Source organism: Oncorhynchus tshawytscha, linkage group LG14, assembly GCF_018296145.1.
Source record: "Oncorhynchus tshawytscha isolate Ot180627B linkage group LG14, Otsh_v2.0, whole genome shotgun sequence".
Lineage (NCBI taxonomy): Eukaryota > Metazoa > Chordata > Actinopteri > Salmoniformes > Salmonidae > Oncorhynchus > Oncorhynchus tshawytscha.
This window is the reverse complement of record NC_056442.1, coordinates 9,564,923-9,583,805: the sequence shown is the minus strand read 5'-3', so window position 1 is coordinate 9,583,805 and position 18,883 is coordinate 9,564,923. Positions and strand designations below refer to the sequence as shown.

Below are 18,883 nucleotides of genomic sequence, written 5' to 3'. Positions count from 1 at the left end.
CCTAACCCGGACGACGTTATGCCAATTGTGCGTCGCCCCACGGACCTCCCGGTCACGGCCGGTTACGACAGAGCCTGGACACGAACCCAGAGTCTCTGGTGGCACAGCTGGCGCTGCAGTACAGCGCCCTTAACCACTGCGCCACCCTGGAGGCCCGCACTGTGCTCTCTTGGCCCAGGGTCAACCATGTGACTGCTGTGAACTAGCTGCTGGGAAAGACTTGACCCTGAAGGGAAGGGATTCATCGGAGGAGGGGAGGAGACGACCCTGGGGAGACAGGAAGTGACTGGCAGCAACAGAAGGGGACCTCTGCACCCAGGAAGTCAGAGACATGACCTCTGTGACCCCAGGTCCAGCGAGCACCATGGGAGCTGTCACAACACAAACAGCCTCTACAGACTAGTGCTAACCAGGCAGGTGCTGACAGATACAGGGACACTAAAAAGCAACAAAAACAGTTGTCAGTCTGCGAGTGGCGCAGTGGTCTAAGGCACTGCATCTCAGTGCTAAAGGCATCACTACAGGCCCTGGTTTGATTCCAAGCTGTATCACAACCGGCCATGATTGGGAGTCCCATAGGGTGGCGCACAATTGGCCCACCGTCGTCTGGATTAGGGTTTGGCCTTCATTGTCAATAAAAATTTGTTCTTAACTGACTTGCCTAGTTAAATAAAAATTGTCTTGAACCAGGCTAGTGTTGAGATATGTTGGCTGTGTCTGATCAAACAGCCTCGACTATCTAATATTACAAAACACCACAATGTAGCCCCTAAAGGAAAATGATGAATAAAAAAATAACAATTAGAATCAGACAATGCATCTGTTAATTTGCAGTCTTTGGCCTTCCTCTTATTCAAGGACAGGCTTTAAATATGCAAGGCGAATCGGCGAGAACAACAGATAAGACCTTCCTATTGTAGCTGGTAGTGAGATCCATATCTTTAATAGACTACAACTGAGAAAGGCAAATGGGTGTGCTCAGAGACATTTATGGGTTATAAAAGCCAAACCGAACCTCACTTCAATTAAGAAATTGCTCCGCAGGGAGGGAGGGAGAGAGGAAAAAAAGATGGAAGGAGAGAAGCTGTAGTATAAACGTTGACCTTTTAAAAAAAGCCATTCAACATGGTACAGTGGGCTGAGTGGAACTGAATGCTGTTAGATCATCGCATGACTTATTCCTCATTCTTTAAAACAGGCTGGTCTCCGGGTCTCAACTGCATGGGGAAATGTAGTGATTTTACCAGGTCAAAACTGAACCCAACCGCTCATCTGTCTTTCATAGGGAAGTGCAGTTTGGGAGCAGTGTTCATGGTGCAGCGGTGAGTATAGGGACAGCTCCCAGTTCAGTCACTGTAAGCCGGCACTGAAATAGCCTACACTTAAATTTGTATTCGCATGAATGTCGAATAAAACAACCATTTTTAAATCTGTAGTATGATATCAATCTATAAGAGCCTATAGACTTTCAACCATGTGAGAACAATAAGAGAATGCATTTTACCGTCCAATTACACCTGGTCTAATGCTTCACTGAGTCACTCAGTGCTGGAGTAGTCTCTGGCTCGGAGAGCAGCAGACCCATCTGCACAAAGTAATGACCCACTCAACACCTCCATCGGTGCCTGGATGGATGGATGTATGTGTGTGTCCAAAACTAGCCTTCCCTACATTAGCAGGCATGTCCCTAGAGTACGGCATTTTGGGACGTTTTTAGTGGACTAGCCTACGTGAGTGCTGACTCTGGACCTTCCAAGAGTAGTTATTTTGTCTGTTGACACATGTCAACAACAATTTTTTATTAATGTGCTGAACATCAGTCTGCACACACTTACCCTTCATATCCACACTTAAGCCTGCGGCTTGCAGCAGCAGCACAGTGGAGTGCACCTGTCTGTCTGCCCCTCTGTGAACCAGAGCATGGCTGAGCCCGGCTCTCTGTATCTCTCCTAGACTGGGGAGCCACAAGCTAGTGCACACCATTCTACTACTGTGGCCTGCACAGCAAGAATACGCAGACTTAAAGCCAAATCGACAGCTTTATCAAGACAGTTTTGGATATGGTACAAGTCCTGTTTTGTGTGAACCGTACAGTTTGCTTGTAGGCTAGCGGCTGATTCCACTCGCGTAGAGCTGTCATCCCGCCCCCCTTTGCCATGAACAAAACGTTTTGATCATTTGCAAGCCGCCGCCTTTATTTTTCAAATTGGAGTGATTTTTGTAACCTACACTCATTCTGCTAGCCAAACCATCTGCGTCTTCGTATTAAAGATCCACAACTACACGTCAGCCCCTCAATGGGTTTGTGGACTCGTCTGGACAGCAGAGCAGAAATTAATTTGTCACATCCCAGCCTGACACATCCAAGGACATTTATTATGATGATGGGGATTACTCTGTCTGTCTGGGCATCAGCACACTCAGCCTTACTACATGTCATTTCCCTCATGCTCAATGGACATTTTATGGATGGAGGATATATATATTTTTTCTCCCTCTTTCTATCATTTCCCCCTGCTCTCTTTTTCACTTGTAAGAGGGATCCTCTCTTTGCCCCCCAGTGCAGTGTTTTTGTCTGCTGTTCACCACGCTCTGAGCATTATGTTGCCGTAATAAAAATGGAAGCCGCCTTTCGGGCTACTACCGCGTTCAGCTCTGGCTCTGCACGTCTCGTCCTTCTGGTCTGTGTAGGCTCTAGCTGTAGGCTCTAGCTGTAGGCTCTAGCTGTAGGCTCTAGGCTCTAGCTGTAGGCTCTAGCTAGGTAGGCTCTAGCTGTAGGCTCTAGCTGTAGGCTCTAGCTGTAGGCTCTAGCTGTAGGCTCTAGCTGTAGGCTCTAGCTGTAGGCTCTAGCTGTAGGCTCTAGCTGTAGGCTCTAGCTGTAGGCTCTAGCTGTAGGCTCTAGCTGTAGGCTCTAGCTGTTTGAACATGTGTTCAGATAGAGGCACAGCAACAGACTCCGGTCCTCCAGGACCACATTCCAGTTATACATTATTATACAAAGTGTAAATGTAGCACTCATTCACAGGCAATACGGAAAGGTTGCAGACTCTGTGGCCCTCGGACAGGATTTGTTCATCTGTTTTGAGAGAGGCCCAGAGAAGCTTAGCTGGCTTCTAGGCTATCTGCCGGGGTTGATGGGTGACTCAATAGCGGCTGTTTCCAATAGGTTAAAAATGAGTATGGGGAGTAGTGGTGTGCTTGAAGCCTCCAGGATATATATATATTTTAGACTGAACTTCAACTCTGGTGTCCCATCAGACATGGTTGCTGTAGGATACCTAGTAGAGATCAGAGGATGACAGAGTAGTTAATGTAGCAGTTGAGAAACAGTGGACCCTAGGGACTGTCTGTCTCCAGTCACACACACCAGGGTTTCACATTTGACCGGTGGCATTTTAATTTACCATCTGATTAGGGCTTCCACCCACTGTGCACAGAATGACACAAATCATATTTTAGATCATTGTAATTCATATTAACAGAACATGCAAGTCTATATGATTCAACAATGTGCGGTCATTCTAGCCAAAGTCTGATGCGCACTTTGAAGATGTTAGAATAACTGTCCACATATACTTTTCCTCAGCCAGCAAGACGAGTAACGAATAGCAAAATCACTTGCCTATGTCAATCTACTATCCCCCATAGTAGAAAAGTTGACCTGTTCTATTGGTGAGCTAGTTGTGAAAGAAATGACCAATTCCAAACAGACTCTGGGACAGTTGTGGGATGATAGATTCCAAATTCATACAACCAGTAGAAGAAAAAAAAAGTAAAAAAGCTATGCGTTTGATGCAACAGATTAGAACGTTTAGTTGAAACTGTTGATACACTAGCGTTTCTTCACATTATAAACGCAGCAATGCGCACAAAGCAGTAAGTAGTAGGCTACTCGCGAATGTTCGTTCCACAATGCAATTAGCAGGAAAACACCGTACATGCAAGGGGTTTCAAGTAACCCAAATGAAAATATCCGTTTAGAAATGTAGAAAGAGGGGAGATCTAATATGCAGCAACTAGCATGGGTTGCTAATATGACGAGGATTGTGCATTTGGCTACTGGAAAATGAAAAAGTTTATCAAATAATTGCCTCCACGGATATGGTCTGATTTTTGGCTAGGCTAATTTAAAGCCAGGCTCATATGTAGGAAAACGTGAAGGTTTTAAATATGCATACTGCCTACCAGCTCGTTGCAAAGTGGTGTGTGACGCGCTGATGAAGTCTGCCTTCCGTTGCCTATGCATTTACCGTTTGACATGCTGTAGCAGCAGCTCTCGCGCTGTCTGGCAGATTTTCCGTCCAGACTGTGCTGTAAATGATACATAACGAATATAATGTACACGCGCACCCATTTAATACCACTAAATTATGCAAATTAAGCTGTTGACCGAGAATCATGACCAGTCAAATGTATTTACATTGAGTAGAATTAGGGTTGTGTCACGCTTGTATAAAGGATTTTGGAGACCGGCGCAGGAAAACACAATGTGGGTTTTTAATACACGCCAAACAAACACGTATACAAAAACACTGCTGTACCCAAACAAAAGAGTGAGGGTAAACCTTGTTGACCGACAACGGGATGATGACAGACCGGGGTTGATGATAATGAATCCCGCTCAGTGAAGCTTAGAAAGCCGGTGAACAGAATGAGCATCAGTACCGGGGGATCCGTGACAGGATGCACATTTTGGGGAATATTCAGAGGTGGAAACTTTCCGTGGGAAATATATGCAAATTAATATTAATACAATTTAAATGTCATATTTTTTTGTTGCATTGGATATATTTATCATATGGAGACAAACATAAGGTAAAAGGTTTATCATAAGTATACATAATTGGAAATGATTACATCCTTCCAATATAAATAAATACATGTAGTTACAAATTGAACTTTAATTAAATGAGTCGACTCTTCACATGGGATGATTTCACTGAACAACAAAAGAAATTGAATATTGAATGATCCCCAATGATCCATCGCATCTCCCTAAAACGTTTTCAACATAAAATGATAGTCTAGAAACTATAGCTTTGGTTGTCTTCCTCTCAGGCTTCCATGTCTTCTCCCTGGACCTCCTCAATGTCCACCTCTTGAGACTCTAAGGCCTCATCTTCACTTTTACTTTCCAACCTTGTTGAGGATGGCTCATTGTCAGGCTCAAAAAGCCTCACATTTTCCCGGATGGCCACCAATCTTTCAACATTTGTATTGGTCAGCCTGTTGCGTGCTTTGGTGTGTGTGTTCCCAAACAAGGACCAGTTGCGCTCTGAGGTGGCTGATGTTGGTGGGATTTGGAGGAAGATGGAGGCAACAGGGGAAAGATCCTCAGATCCACAAAGTCCCTTCCACCAGGTGGCTATGATGCCATATTGCATCTCCATCCCAAAGCCCTTGCTTGGAAGTGTACTTCGCCAGACTGCCAAGAACCTTGACCTCATCCAGGCCAAGGTGGCAAGACACCATAGGCCTTGTTGATCTCTGCACCAGACAGGATGTTCTTGCCAGCATACTTTGGGTCAAACTTGTACGCTGCGGCATGTATGGGCTTCAGGCAGAAGTCTTCACGCTTTTTGATGTATTTCAGAACTGCAGTTTCCTCTGCTTGGAGCAACAGTGAAGTGGGCAGGACAGTACGGATTTCTTCTCTTACATCTGTAAGCAGAGTCTGAACATCAGACAGGATGGCATTGTCTCCCTCAATTCGTGCAATGGCTGCTGTTATAGGTTTCAGGCTGCTTACCACTCTCTCCCAAAATACATCACCCAGGAGGATCCTCTTGATGGGCCTGTCCATATCAGCAGACTGTGATATGGCAATCTCTTGGAGAGACTCCTTCCCCTGCAGGAGACTGTCAAACATGATGACACCACCACCCCATTCGGTGTTGCTAGGCAGCTTTAATGTGGTGCTCTCATTCTTCTCACTTTGCTTGGTGAGGTAGATTGCTGCTATAACTTCATGACCCTTCACATACCTAACCATTTCCTTATCTCTCTTGTAGAGTGTATCCATTGTTTTCAGTGCCATGGTGTCCTTGAGAAGCAGATTCAATGCATGAGCAGCACAGCCAATGGGTGTGATGTGAGGGTAGGACTCTTCCACTTTAGACCAAGCAGCATTCATGTTCACAGCATTGTCTGTCTCCAGTGCAAATACCTTCTGTGGTCCAAGGTCATTGACTGCCTTCAGCTCATCTGCAATTTAGAGACCGGTGTGTCTGTTGTCCCTTGTGTCTGTGCTCTTGTAGAATACTGGTTGAGGGGTGGAGCTGACGTAGTTAGTTATTCCTTGCCCATGAACATTCGACCACCCATCAGAGATGATTGCAATAGTCTGCTTTCTCTATGATTTACTTGACCTTCACTTGAACTATGTTGAACTCTGCTTCCAGGAAATTAGTAGATAAAGCATGTCTGGTTGGAGGAGTGTATGCTGGGCAAAGAACATTCAGAAATCTATTCCAATACACATTGCCTGTGAGCATCAGAGGTGAACCAGTTGCATACACAGCTCGAACAAGACATTAATCAGCATTTCTCTGACAATGTTCCTCCATTGAGTCAAAACTGATTCCAGGAGGACCATGAGCTGTTGCTATCGATAAGGTGTATGATTCTTCATCATTTTCCCCTTGAATAGAAGTAGATGGACTTTTGTCAGAGGTTGCTTGTTGTGAGCGCAGAGGGAACCTTATGTACTTGGCCAGATGATTCTGCATCTTTGTTGCATTCTTCACATATGATTTGGCACAATATTTGTAAATGTACACAGCTTTTCCTTCTACATTAGCCGCAGTGAAATGTCTCCACACATCTGATTGTGCCAGTGGCATTTTCCTGTAAAGACGAGAAAAAAATGAGTATAAAACCCCAAATACAATTCCATGTACAGATAGATAGTTAAGCAGTTAGATTAAACAACTCCTTTGTAAGATAAATGTTTTACAATGAGACATGTATGGAAACATGTTGTGAATTAACACTCCTCAGTTAGCAGGCTCAAGCAAGCTAAAACGCACATGGTAGCAAAAACTAACTAGCAGAAATTGTAAACAAGTTAGAAATGATTTAAACACACTTTGCTGTAGGCTACTATTTACTAGTTAACAAAAAACATGTATGTCATATAAAATATATTCAGGCCACCCAGTATTGTAATCAAAACACACCAGAAAGCATGTAGTCCTTGGCTCAAACAGCGTAGTAGTGTGGGCTCAATAGCATCTCGTTAGTGTGCAAGATCTTGAGAATCAGCTGCACATGTGATGGAAGAATGCACTGTGCATGCTGAGGGTTGCAATTCCATTGAATTGGGGATAGTTTAACCAAAATATGTCAAGACCTAGAATTGCCTTATGTGTATCCCACAAAAAAAGGTTCACTGTTATAAGCTTACTTTTTTTAAAATACAACGAATTTAAGCAAAATTCCCCAAATTCCCGGGCTTAACTTCCCATGGAAAACTTGTACCCGGAAAGTTTCCGACCCTTTGCAACCCTAACTAGTATTTCCATCAATCAATAGGCTAAAAACCATTATTTCACAATTTTATTGTTTTCTTCTTCTCCCGGACAACTGGCCGGCACCTATTTTGTTTACTCAGCTTTTTCCCCCTTTTTTTCTCTTAAATCGCCCAAAAACCAGCTATTACCGGCTAACGGAAACCCTGACACAAACCCCCACACACACAAAATGAGTCTATTAGTTCCACACTTCTCATATGCCCTCCACTTGGCATGGCATGACATGGTACCCTGGCAGTGGTCCCTGCTGTCAGGGCTGGTTAGGCCTAGGTGAGCTGAGACACGCCACCCAGCCAGCAGGGGGTCGAAGGGGGAGCAGAGAGCACAGCTGGCACTGGGAACCGTGCTTAGCCTCCTGTCGCTCCATCCACATACTCTCCCTCTTGCGTGCTCTGCCTGCTCCTATAGCCTCTAACCCAGTCGGTACTGAAAGCTCTGCACTGCCAGCTCCTATAGCCTCTAACCCAGTCGGTACTGGAAGCTCTGCACTGCCTGCTCCTATAGCCCCTAACCCAGTCCGTACTGGAAGCTCTGCACTGCCTGCTCATATAGCCTCTAACCCAGTCCGTACTGGAAGCTCTGCACTGCCTGCTCCTATAGCCCTAACCCAGTCTGTACTGGAAGCTCTGCACTGCCTGCTCCTATAGCCTCTAACCCAGTCTGTACTGGAAGCTCTGCACTGCCTGCTCATATAGCCTCTAACCCAGTCCGTACTGGAAGCTCTGCACTGCCTGCTCCTATAGCCTCTAACCCAGTCTGTGTTGGAAGCTCTGCACTGCCTGCTCATATAGCCTCTAACCCAGTCTGTGTTGGAAGCTCTGCACTGCCTGCTCATATAGCCTCTAACCCAGTCCGTACTGGAAGCTCTGCACTGCCTGCTCTTATAGCCTCTAACCCAGTCTGTACTGGAAGCTCTGCACTGCCTGCTCATATAGCCTCTAACCCAGTCCGTACTGGAAGCTCTGCACTGCCTGCTCATATAGCCTCTAACCCAGTCCGTACTGGAAGCTCTGCACTGCCTGCTCATATAGCCTCTAACCCAGTCCGTACTGGAAGCTCTGCACTGCCTGCTCATATAGCCTCTAACCCAGTCCTTACTGGAAGCTCTGCACTGCCTGCTCCTATAGCCTCTAACCCAGTCGGTACTGGAAGCTCTGCACTGCCTGCTCCTATAGCCTCTAACCCAGTCCGTACTGGAAGCTCTGCACTGCCTGCTCCTATAGCCTCTAACCCAGTCTGTACTGGAAGCTCTGCTCTGCACTGCCTGCTCTTATAGCCTCTAACCCAGTCCGTACTGGAAGCTCTGCACTGCCTGCTCCTATAGCCTCTAACCCAGTCCGTACTGGAAGCTCTGCACTGCAGCCCTGTCTGGGTCCACAGGTTTTCCGTTTGAGGTCATTGTCTTTATAGCACTCTGCTGCCCTCATACTGAGTCATACAGTAGCATGATGACAAACCTCTCTTCCAGTCTCTCTCCTGGTCTTCACATTGATCATCATTGGTCCTCTTTTCTCTAATGAAAGACCACTCTTTCTTTCTCCCTCTGTCTTTCTGCCCCCTCTCTCTCTCCCTTTGTATTACTCGCCCCATCATTCTCTCACCTTCCCCCCATCTTTCTCTTAGTCTCCCCCTCTTCTCCTGGTTCTCAGTCAAATAGAACGGATCCTCAAATTGGATTACAGAGCTGGGTGAGATGGAGATGAAGGAATTGGCTGAGTTGAGCCTGGTTAAACCCGTTAGGAATCTCTCTCCTACCCGTTACAGGCAGCTTCGACCCTGCTGCACATTTATGCAATTACACTGAAAACTCCATCTTCTGAGAAGAAAACGCAATATAGTTATTTCTCCATGTTGTCAGATTCCTATACTCTACCATAACTGTTTTGACAATGATTAAGGTGTGGGCAATGTTCTATTTACAGTTACAATGATCTGTTGCCTTTTTATGAAATATTACATCTCTTGATGAACTTACCACAGCACTATGCTGGCATTCCACTGCACACCGAGCTGAACAGGGTGTGAGCAGACAGAGCAGAGAAGTGATGGAACAAGACGACAACCTAGCTGAGTTTGTACATCTCAGATCAAAACATAGATAGCCATTGCGAAGGAAAGGCTGAACACACAAATTATACATTTGAAAAGATTGTCATTTCCATGTTTGCTTTAGAGAGGAAAAACGGCCGTTAGGGATGTTACGCCCTCCGTTAGGGATGTTACGCCCTCCGTTAGGGATGTTACGCCCTCCGTTAGGGATGTTACGCCCTCCGTTAGGGATGTTACGCCCTCCGTTAGGGATGTTACGCCCTCCGTTAGGGATGCGCTGCGCCCTCCGTTAGGGATGTTACGCCCTCCGTTAGGGATGTTACGCCCTCCGTTAGGGATGTTACGCCCTCCGTTAGGGATGTTACGCCCTCCGTTAGGGATGTTACGCCCTCCGTTAGGGATCCGTTAGGGACGCCCTCCGTTAGGGATCCGTTTACGCCCTCCGTTAGGGATGTTACGCCCTCCGTTAGGGTTACGCCCTCCGTTAGGGATGTTAGGGATGTTACGCCCTCCGTTAGGGATGTTACGCCCTCCGTTAGGGATGTTACGCCCTCCGTTAGGGATGTTACGCCCTCCGTTAGGGATGTTACGCCCTCCGTTAGGGATGTTACGCCCTCCGTTAGGGGATAGGGATGTTACGCCTCCGTTAGGGATGCGCCCTCCGTTAGGGATGCTACGCCCTCCGTTATGGATGTTACGCCCTCCGTTAGGGATGTTACGCCCTCCGTTAGGGATGTTACGCCCTCCGTTAGGGATGCTACGCCCTCCGTTAGGGATGCTGCGCCCTCCGTTAGGGATGCTGCGCCCTCCGTTAGGGATGCTGCGCCCTCCGTTAGGGATGTCTTAAATAGACATTAAAATCCTAAAAAGATTTCTTGGATCAAAATCTATCATAAAGCATGTGACATTTTGAAGTTCAAAATGTCAGCAGAAGGCATAGTACCTCAAGATTGTATAATTACAGGCAGTCTGAATATAGTGTACAAGGCCAGGCACCACAACCTAATTATCTTTTTTTTTCTCAATATAATTTGTATCCAACATTTACTCAAGTGTTTCCTTTATTTTGGCAGTTCTCTGTATATGTGCCTATACTGCCAATCCACTTTTCTGGACACTGAATGAAGTCTATATTTTGGGGGCTTTCAGTTGAAAAGACACTCCAGGCCTTTTCACAGATTGTTGATCTTTTTGTCTAAAAACTGTACTGCCATGTATGAGAAATGCATTTCATCATTTGGCAAGAGAATCTTAGCTAGAACACATACATTTTCAAGATATCAAAAATGTTCAAGATATGAACAATTTCAAGATATCAACAATTGCTTCAGGAAAAGTCTAAAGAATAGTTCTCAGAACCAGCACACTAAATCTGGTGAATGCAAGATCTTCTGAAGCCAAGATATCATATCAATAGTGATGGGGGTAAAATTGATGTAGTTACATATCGAGGATATGTCTGACAATATACTGTATCGTTTTGACTATCGCAATATTATTTTTGCGCTAGTTGACTGTACCTGAACCAAAATGTCAATGTATTTCCTTCATAGCTTGTGCTCTATCTTCTTTTTGAAATAGAGAGCCAATTTTGTTTTCAGCACTTTTTTATATTTACATCAAAACTAGTTTTCTCATGGCTGTCTCTTGTCCGTCTGCAGCAAACATAAGCAATATGTTAGGACCGTGGAATCGCAATAAAATCACAGTATCGACTCGCAATACATGTAGTATTGTGAGATTCGCAAAACATATCGTATAGGCACCTAAGTATCGTGCAAATATCATATATTTACAAGACCGTAGAACACGCAAACACAACTCAAGACACTTACATTTTGTTCTGTATTGCTTCATGAACACCTCCTATTCATAACTAACACTGGGGGGGGGGGACAGCTGTGTGGAAAGACCAAGCTCTGTGAGCCCTTTCTAATAGCCATGAAATGTGAATGCCTACTCTGTAATGGTGAAAATCCATGCGATTTCCTAGTTAAACTGCTCCCAAAAAAATGAACTGCAACATATAGACCTTAAGGATAATCATGACCATGGTTTAATTTGGAAATGCCTATCTTTATTTGTCCACGCTTACGGTAGGTCGACCTTCCCACGGAATTACCCCTATATGCCCAAAGCTTGGGATAAAACCGAGAAGGTTTTTTAAAGAAAAGGAGCTTAGGGTGGAAGTCTAGTTGAGTAACTTAAACTGTATAATCAATAAAGATGGTTTAATATGTTGGCAGGCAACAGAGGATTTATGGTGTGTTGAGGTAAATAGGTTTTATGGCTTTGCAATTTGCATATCTGTTTTCAGCATTAGGCCCAAAATCAACTTCTGCTTGAAAATAATGTCTTCAACATGTTTGTGCCTTTTAACCCTGCCAGTTGATGACAGTAGGCTTGACAGCCTTTATCAGGCTCTTCCTGCCCTACGGTCATGGATGAGAGAGGAAAGAATTCCAGTCGGGTGACATCATCACTCTCAGACAATAGTGGCTTTCTCTTGCTGGGTCACTGAGGTTCTTTACTGTAGCCTTATTGAGTCATATCAAACTCAATGGGCTGTAGATATAACAGCGAATCAGTAAAGACACAACCCTCGCAGCCCTACGTACTTGTTTCCTGGAACCTTAGACTAAAGAAAACTTTCAATCGAGGTGAGCATGCTTTTTATTCAAAGAGTTTGATCCGGGTCTGGAAAACTGGCCCTCCGAGTTGAAAAGAAAGACTGTATGAACTGTGAATAATGCGGTCTCAGTCAGGCGGAGAAGTGGCCAGTGGTTTGTGTGACAGCTCTGAAGTGTGTGCATTATCGTTTTTGCTTGGCGCCTGGAACCCCCCAGCCCTCCCTCCCTGACTTGTCAAGGCCGTCCCGCTGAAGGGTGATGGGTGAGAGGGCTGGGGCCTCCGGTGCTGGCTGGCTTACAGCCTCATCCCTATGGAGGGTATCAGGACGATGGGGGAGGGCACCTCTGACTGGCCCTGGAAGGAAAAACGGCCTGTCACTGCAATATCTCTCTGACACACGGTTTGGCTGGGGACACCATCCAGTAAGAGAGCACTCCATGTTGTCTCTCTCTCTCGCTGTCTCTCTCTCTCGCTCTCTCTGGCTTTCTCATTCTAGCTCCTTTTCTTCTCGCTCTCTCTGGCTTTCTCATTCTAGCTCCGTTTCTTCTCGCTCTCTCTGGCTTTCTCATTCTAGCTCCGTTTCTACTCCCCCTCTCATCTCTTTTTACCCCCCATGTCCCTAATGTCTCTATCTTGGCATCTCACTCTCGTTTTTCTTTTCTCCCATTCCTCCCTCCATCTCTCTCTCCAATCCCTCCCTCCATCTCTCTCTCCAATCCCTCCATCTCTCCCTCTCCAATCCCTCCATCTCTCCCTCTCCAATCCCTCCCTCCATCTCTCTCTCTCTCCAATCCCTCCATCTCTCTCTCCAATCCCTCCCTCCATCTCTCTCTCCAATCCCTCCCTCCCTCCATCTCTCTCTCCATGAATAGACACCAGTCTTTGTGTTTACCCTCAGTGTGCAGCAGCACTAGATATCTCCTGGATCGGTTTGATATATTCCTTATTAGGACGGCAGGTGCTGGCTGCCCTAACTCTTTCTCCTCTCTCGCTAAGCCGTGTGTGTGTATAGACGCATTTAACATATAACAGTGCTCTGCTCAGTGTGTCGCTGACTAATTTGGTACATTTAAGAATAATAAGAGAAGCTGGTAAAAGAGAGGCTCTTGTGTGGTTTGGAAGTAAAGCGTGAACTTCCAGCTTAGTCGACAAGTAGGGAAGGAGACACACACACACACACACGGTAGTTCTCAGCCTACCTGGATTACAGGGCAGAGAGGCTTCGCTCTGCCATATGTCTTACAACAACAGCTGTGTGACAGACACCAAGTGCCAAGTCCAGGTCTGCACCCTGTCAGTCTGAGACACGCACAGACCATAGTGGTGGATGGCACCATCCCTCTGAGACTGGCTTCAGAGTGTTTGTGTGTGTGTGAGAAACATGTTCTCTCTCGCGTGTTTTTCGGGGGTTGCACGGAAACTGCTCACCTCATCGTTTTATTCATTTGTGTGTATTGCTGGTGTTCGTCTGTGTGTGCATTTTCGAGTGTTTAAATGCCTTGTTAAGTAGGGCAGGGACAATTCCTTAGGATCGTGGCAAGGAAACAACACACGAAACGGATTTAACTTCTTTAGGAAAACGGAGCTAATGTTGTAAACAAACGTTATGTTGTTATCCCGAGTCGCATTTGTTTATTTTCCAACCTATAGCGCACAATATTTTAAATACAGTCGGATTTTAAAGGACCAAAGAGTTTCTTTGTGTTTTTCTTCTTTTTTTTGTGCCATAGAAAGAATATCGCGATAAAGGGCACCGTGACAGCCCTACTGTCAACCCCACCCTGACCTAACAGTATGTCTCTCTGTGTCTCTCTGTTCCAGAGGGGCTCCATGAAAAATGACAGAGGAGGTGATAGTTATAGCCAAGTGGGACTACCCGGCTCAGCAGGAACAGGAACTTGACATTCGGAAAAACGAGCGGCTGTGGCTCCTGGATGACAGCAAGACGTGGTGGAGGGTGAGGAACGCCTCCAACCGGACCGGCTACGTCCCCTCGAACTATGTGGAGAGGAAAAACAGCTTAAAGAAGGCCTCGCTGGTGAAAAACATCAAAGACACACTCGGTGAGTTGGGTTAAGTGTGTAGGTGGGTGGACGTAAGACAGGGCATCTCTGCTGTTTTCTAGGGGTGCACAGAGGCGGTGCACACTATCTCCAAGTAGTGTGTGTGTGTGTGTGTGTGTTTTCTTCTCTCTGCTGTTTCCTAGGGGTGCCTCCACAGAGGCGTCTCACCTCCATGTGTTTAATGCGGAAGAAGCACTGTTAAATGCTTGACTCCTTCACACACTTACACTCTCCAGTTAGAAATGATTTCTCAAGGCTGGTGATTTGTAAACAGTATGTTTAATACAGAAGAGTTTTGTTTTGTGAGGCATCCCTTAAGCTATTCATTATCAGGCAAGGGAAAGCTGGTGTGATCGATCAGGAGAAATGCCGGTACTGAAGCTGCTTTTTCCCAGGTCAGAGGAGGTAAGAACTCATTTAATATGAAGTGCAAGGATCAAAGATTTTCTTGGCTGGACAACGGCTGGGATTAGCTGAGCTCCTGTAATTCTCACTGTGGACTGATCGGGTAGAACTCTCACCCTTATTAGGCTAATGAATTCATCTCTGTTGGTAGATACAAAGATGTTCGTACTCACAGAGAATTGGAGATCCTTTCCAAATGGAGCGAAAGGGCAAGGCGATGCAATTTTTTCATTTAAGTGGTCGACACTCAAGAGTGATACTGGGCAATAGGAACTGAAGTTGTGATGAGATGGAACCTTGCCATTCAATGTTATCAGGGATGAATAGGCGCATGCATCAGAAATGCACAAGATAGATGAGACTTCGAACCGAAAGAATAGGATTACTAGCCAAGAGGATTTCTCCTAGTGCTTTGCCTAGTTGTCAGAGGTCTTGACAGACAATGCAATTAACAACCTGCTGCTTGTCTGATCCCGGCGCTGGGTCTCTGATCAGCCACGCATCCTATGCTGAAAGCCGAGAGATGGAGAGAATTAGAATGTGTAAGACAGAGAGGGGGGGCAGAAAGAGGGAGAGAGGGGAGGAGTATGTTGGTAGTAAATCTCTCTGTCAGGAGAAACAGGCCATGGCCCATGGCATTTACTGTCCCTGAATACTGCTTTATCTGATGTAGCTAGCTGTACACTCATCTGTACTCTCTCTCACTTTTGTTCTCTCTCTCTGTGAATTAATGAGCCTTGGAACTTCAGGAAACATTTTTCACATCTCTAATCTCCCCTATCATCCATCGCAGATGAATAATCTACATAATGTTTAGTGAGGATAAATTGAGAAGATAAATTGTAGCCCTGGGCAGACAGAGAGTAGATAGCTCACCATGGACACGTGGCACGTGTTGTGCTGTTTAGGGAATAATCGATCATTTGAAGGCTGTTCGGGCCCACAGCTGACGGGTCGATATCTAACCTCCGTCATGACAGTCTGACAGGGTCTCCTACTGTTTGCTATGGCAACCTCAAGGGCACGTGTGTTAAAATGGGGGTTAAATGAATCTGGTTTTGAGTGGAGTGGAATGGTATTAAATGTTAAGAACTGTAAAACCAAGCTATGACAGCTGTTGGTAACACCGGATGCAACCAGAGCCAACCATTTTTAGTTTATGGGATGTCTTTTAATATGGCTGGATTTCATTCCCTTCTCTCTCTCAGGAAACATAGTTCACTGCTGTTCCTCCCTGATGGGTTTTGGATGTTAAAACACTTATGGTCTTCCAGTCTTCGTTGGCTTATGTCCATGCCTTTTCAGTCAAAGGACGATAGGTCCACAGACGATGCAATCTCAACCACACTGCACACTGCCCTAACCCATCTGGACAAGAGGAATACCTATGTGAGAATGCTGTTCATCGACTACAGCTCGGCATTCAACACCATAGTACCCTCCAAGCTCGTCATCAAGCTCGAGACCCTGGGTCTCGACCCCGCCCTGTGCAACTGGGTACTGGACTTCCTGACGGGCCGCCCCCAGGTGGTGAGGGTAGGCAACAACATCTCCAACACTGGGGCCCCACAAGGGTGCGTTCTGAGCCCTCTCCTGTACTCCCTGTTCACCCACGACTGCGTGGCCATGCACGCCTCCAACTCAATCATCAAGTTTGCGGACGACACAACAGTGGTAGGCTTGATCACCAACAACGACGAGACGGCCTACAGGGAGGAGGTGAGGGCCCTCGGAGTGTGGTGTCAGGAAAATAACCTCACACTCAACGTCAACAAAACTAAGGAGATGATTGTGGACTTCAGGAAACAGCAGAGGGAACACCCCCATCCACATCGATGGAACAGTAGTGGAGAGGGTAGCAAGTTTTAAGTTCCTCGGCATACACATCACAGACAAACTGAATTGGTCCACTCACACAGACAGCATCGTGAGGAAGGCGCAGCAGCGCCTCTTCAACCTCAGGAGGCTGAAGAAATTCGGCTTGTCACCAAAAGCACTCACAAACTTCTACAGATGCACAATCGAGAGCATCCTGGCGGGCTGTATCACCGCCTGGTATTGCAACTGCACCGCCCTCAACCGTAAGGCTCTCCAGAGGGTAGTGAGGTCTGCACAACGCATCACCGGGGCAAACTACCTGCCCTCCAGGACACCTACACCACCCGATGCTACAGGAAGGCCATAAAGATCATCAAGGACATCAACCACCCGAGCCACTGCCTGCCATCCAGAAGGCGAGGTCAGTACAGGTGCATCAAAGCTGGGACCGAGAGACTGAAAAACAGCTTCTATCTCAAGGCCATCAGACTGTTAAACAGCCACCACTAACATTGAGTGGCTACTGCCAACACACTGTCAATGACACTGACTCTACTCCAGCCACTTTAATCATGGGAATTGATGGGAAATGATGTAAATATATCACTAGCCACTTTAAACAATGCTACCTTATATAATGTTACTTACCCTACATTGTTCATCTCATATGCATACGTTGATACTGTACTCTATATCATCGACTGCATCCTTATGTAATACATGTATCACTAGCCACTTTAACTATGCCACTTGGTTTACATACTTATCTCATATGTATATACTGTACTCGATATCATCTACTGTATCTTGCCTATGCTGCTCTGTACCATCACTCATTCATATATCCTTATGTACATATTCTTTATCCCCTTACACTGTGTATGACAGTAGTTTTTTTTGGAATTGTTAGTTAGATTACTTGCTCGTTATTACTGCATTGTCGGAACTAGAAGCACAAGCATTTCGCTACACTCGCATTAACATCTGCTAACCATGTGTATGTGACAAATAAAATTTGATTTGATTTGATTTGTCTTCGTTGTATGTCGCTCCCAAGGTTGCGTGTCGCTCCCAAGGTTGCGTGTCGCTCCCAAGGTTGCATGTCGCTCCCAAGGTTGCGTGTCGCTCCCAAGGTTGCGTGTCGCTCCCAAGGTTGCGTGTCGCAACCTGTCGCTCCCAAGGTTGCGTGTCGCCCCAAGGTTGCGTGTGGCCCCCAAGGTTGCGTGTGGCCCCCAAGGTTGCGTGTCGCCCCCAAGGTTGCGTGTCACGCTTCAACAATCCACCGTTTGCTCTGTGTCAGTGGAATGCATTTGTAACCAACTTGCAGTGACCTCCATCATTTACAGCAGCTCTCTGGCAACGCGCCATGCTGTTCTGCTCCGTGGATTGGCTATAACAAGCATCACAGAGGTTACACAGATCTGTCTCCTTTATGTCTCATCACGGTGATAACCTACTTACTGTGTTCTCTATCCAACTCCCAACAGCGTCGCCGTGGAGCGTTCAGGTGGAAATATGTTATGTAGAACAGACCTCTGACAGAATAAGGGTTCTTGTTGGCTCTATTCATGATATTTCTATGTGCAACGTTCAACACATTTGCTTCCTGAATGTGACTCTGGTCTGCATTAGACTATTAGGCTTCTACTATATCTGTTTAAGTGTTAATGCCCTCGATGCTGGTGTTTGGAGGATATATTGGCGCAGGTGTTGAGAAACATCGTCTCGGGCCAGGAAACCGTGCCAATTTATCCTCCAAACACCGGCTTCGAGGGTCTTATCACTTTTTAACAGGTTACCAACATATTCAAATAATGATTGACATATTTCCATTAACTTTATTTGGATTCATTTGTTCATACGATTTCATCCTTCCACGAGATATAGTCCTGACACAAATCTAGGGGTTGCTACCCAAGCCGGCAGGTTGTTCGTTATATCGGTTCGGTTGACAGAGACGCGACTCAGTCGTTAAGTCCTTTTGTTCTGTATCTATGGACACGACTCAGTCGTTCATTTTAAATGTTCCATTGTCATACTGGCTGGCAACGGTCATACTGGCTGGCAACGGTCATACTGGCTGGCAACGTTCTTATCCCTTGCTTGCTAGCTAGCCAACTACGGTTAACTTAGTCATGTCAAAAAGCCAGAATAACAGCAAAGTGGCTGCATTTTCATTTGTTTAAGCTGTTTTCTAGTGACATGGATTTCGATACATTCATAACAATGAGCTAATGATGCACCATTTTGCCTGGCATAGAAAACTTGCTCTCTTGTCAGGACACTGTTGTTCAGAGGAGCTAGCCAACAACACAACTAACACAATCACGTCAAACTGAAGCTGGAAAGACTGCAAACTAGCTGCATTTCATTTAGTTTTACCTG

General features: G+C 45.9%; 1 protein-coding gene across 3 annotated transcripts in view; it reads left to right on the top strand.

Moving 5' to 3' along the window:
* Nucleotides 1–18,883, top strand: part of LOC112266495 (cytoplasmic protein NCK2) — a 57,213-nt gene that overhangs the window by 23,512 nt on the left and 14,818 nt on the right. For all 3 annotated transcript variants that reach the window (XM_024443995.2, XM_024443994.2, XM_024443996.2), the window contains one exon: nucleotides 14,034–14,275. In XM_024443995.2, coding sequence (XP_024299763.1) covers nucleotides 14,050–14,275 — 226 coding nt within the window. In that variant the 5' untranslated portion in view covers nucleotides 14,034–14,049. The remainder of the gene's footprint in view (nucleotides 1–14,033; nucleotides 14,276–18,883) is intronic.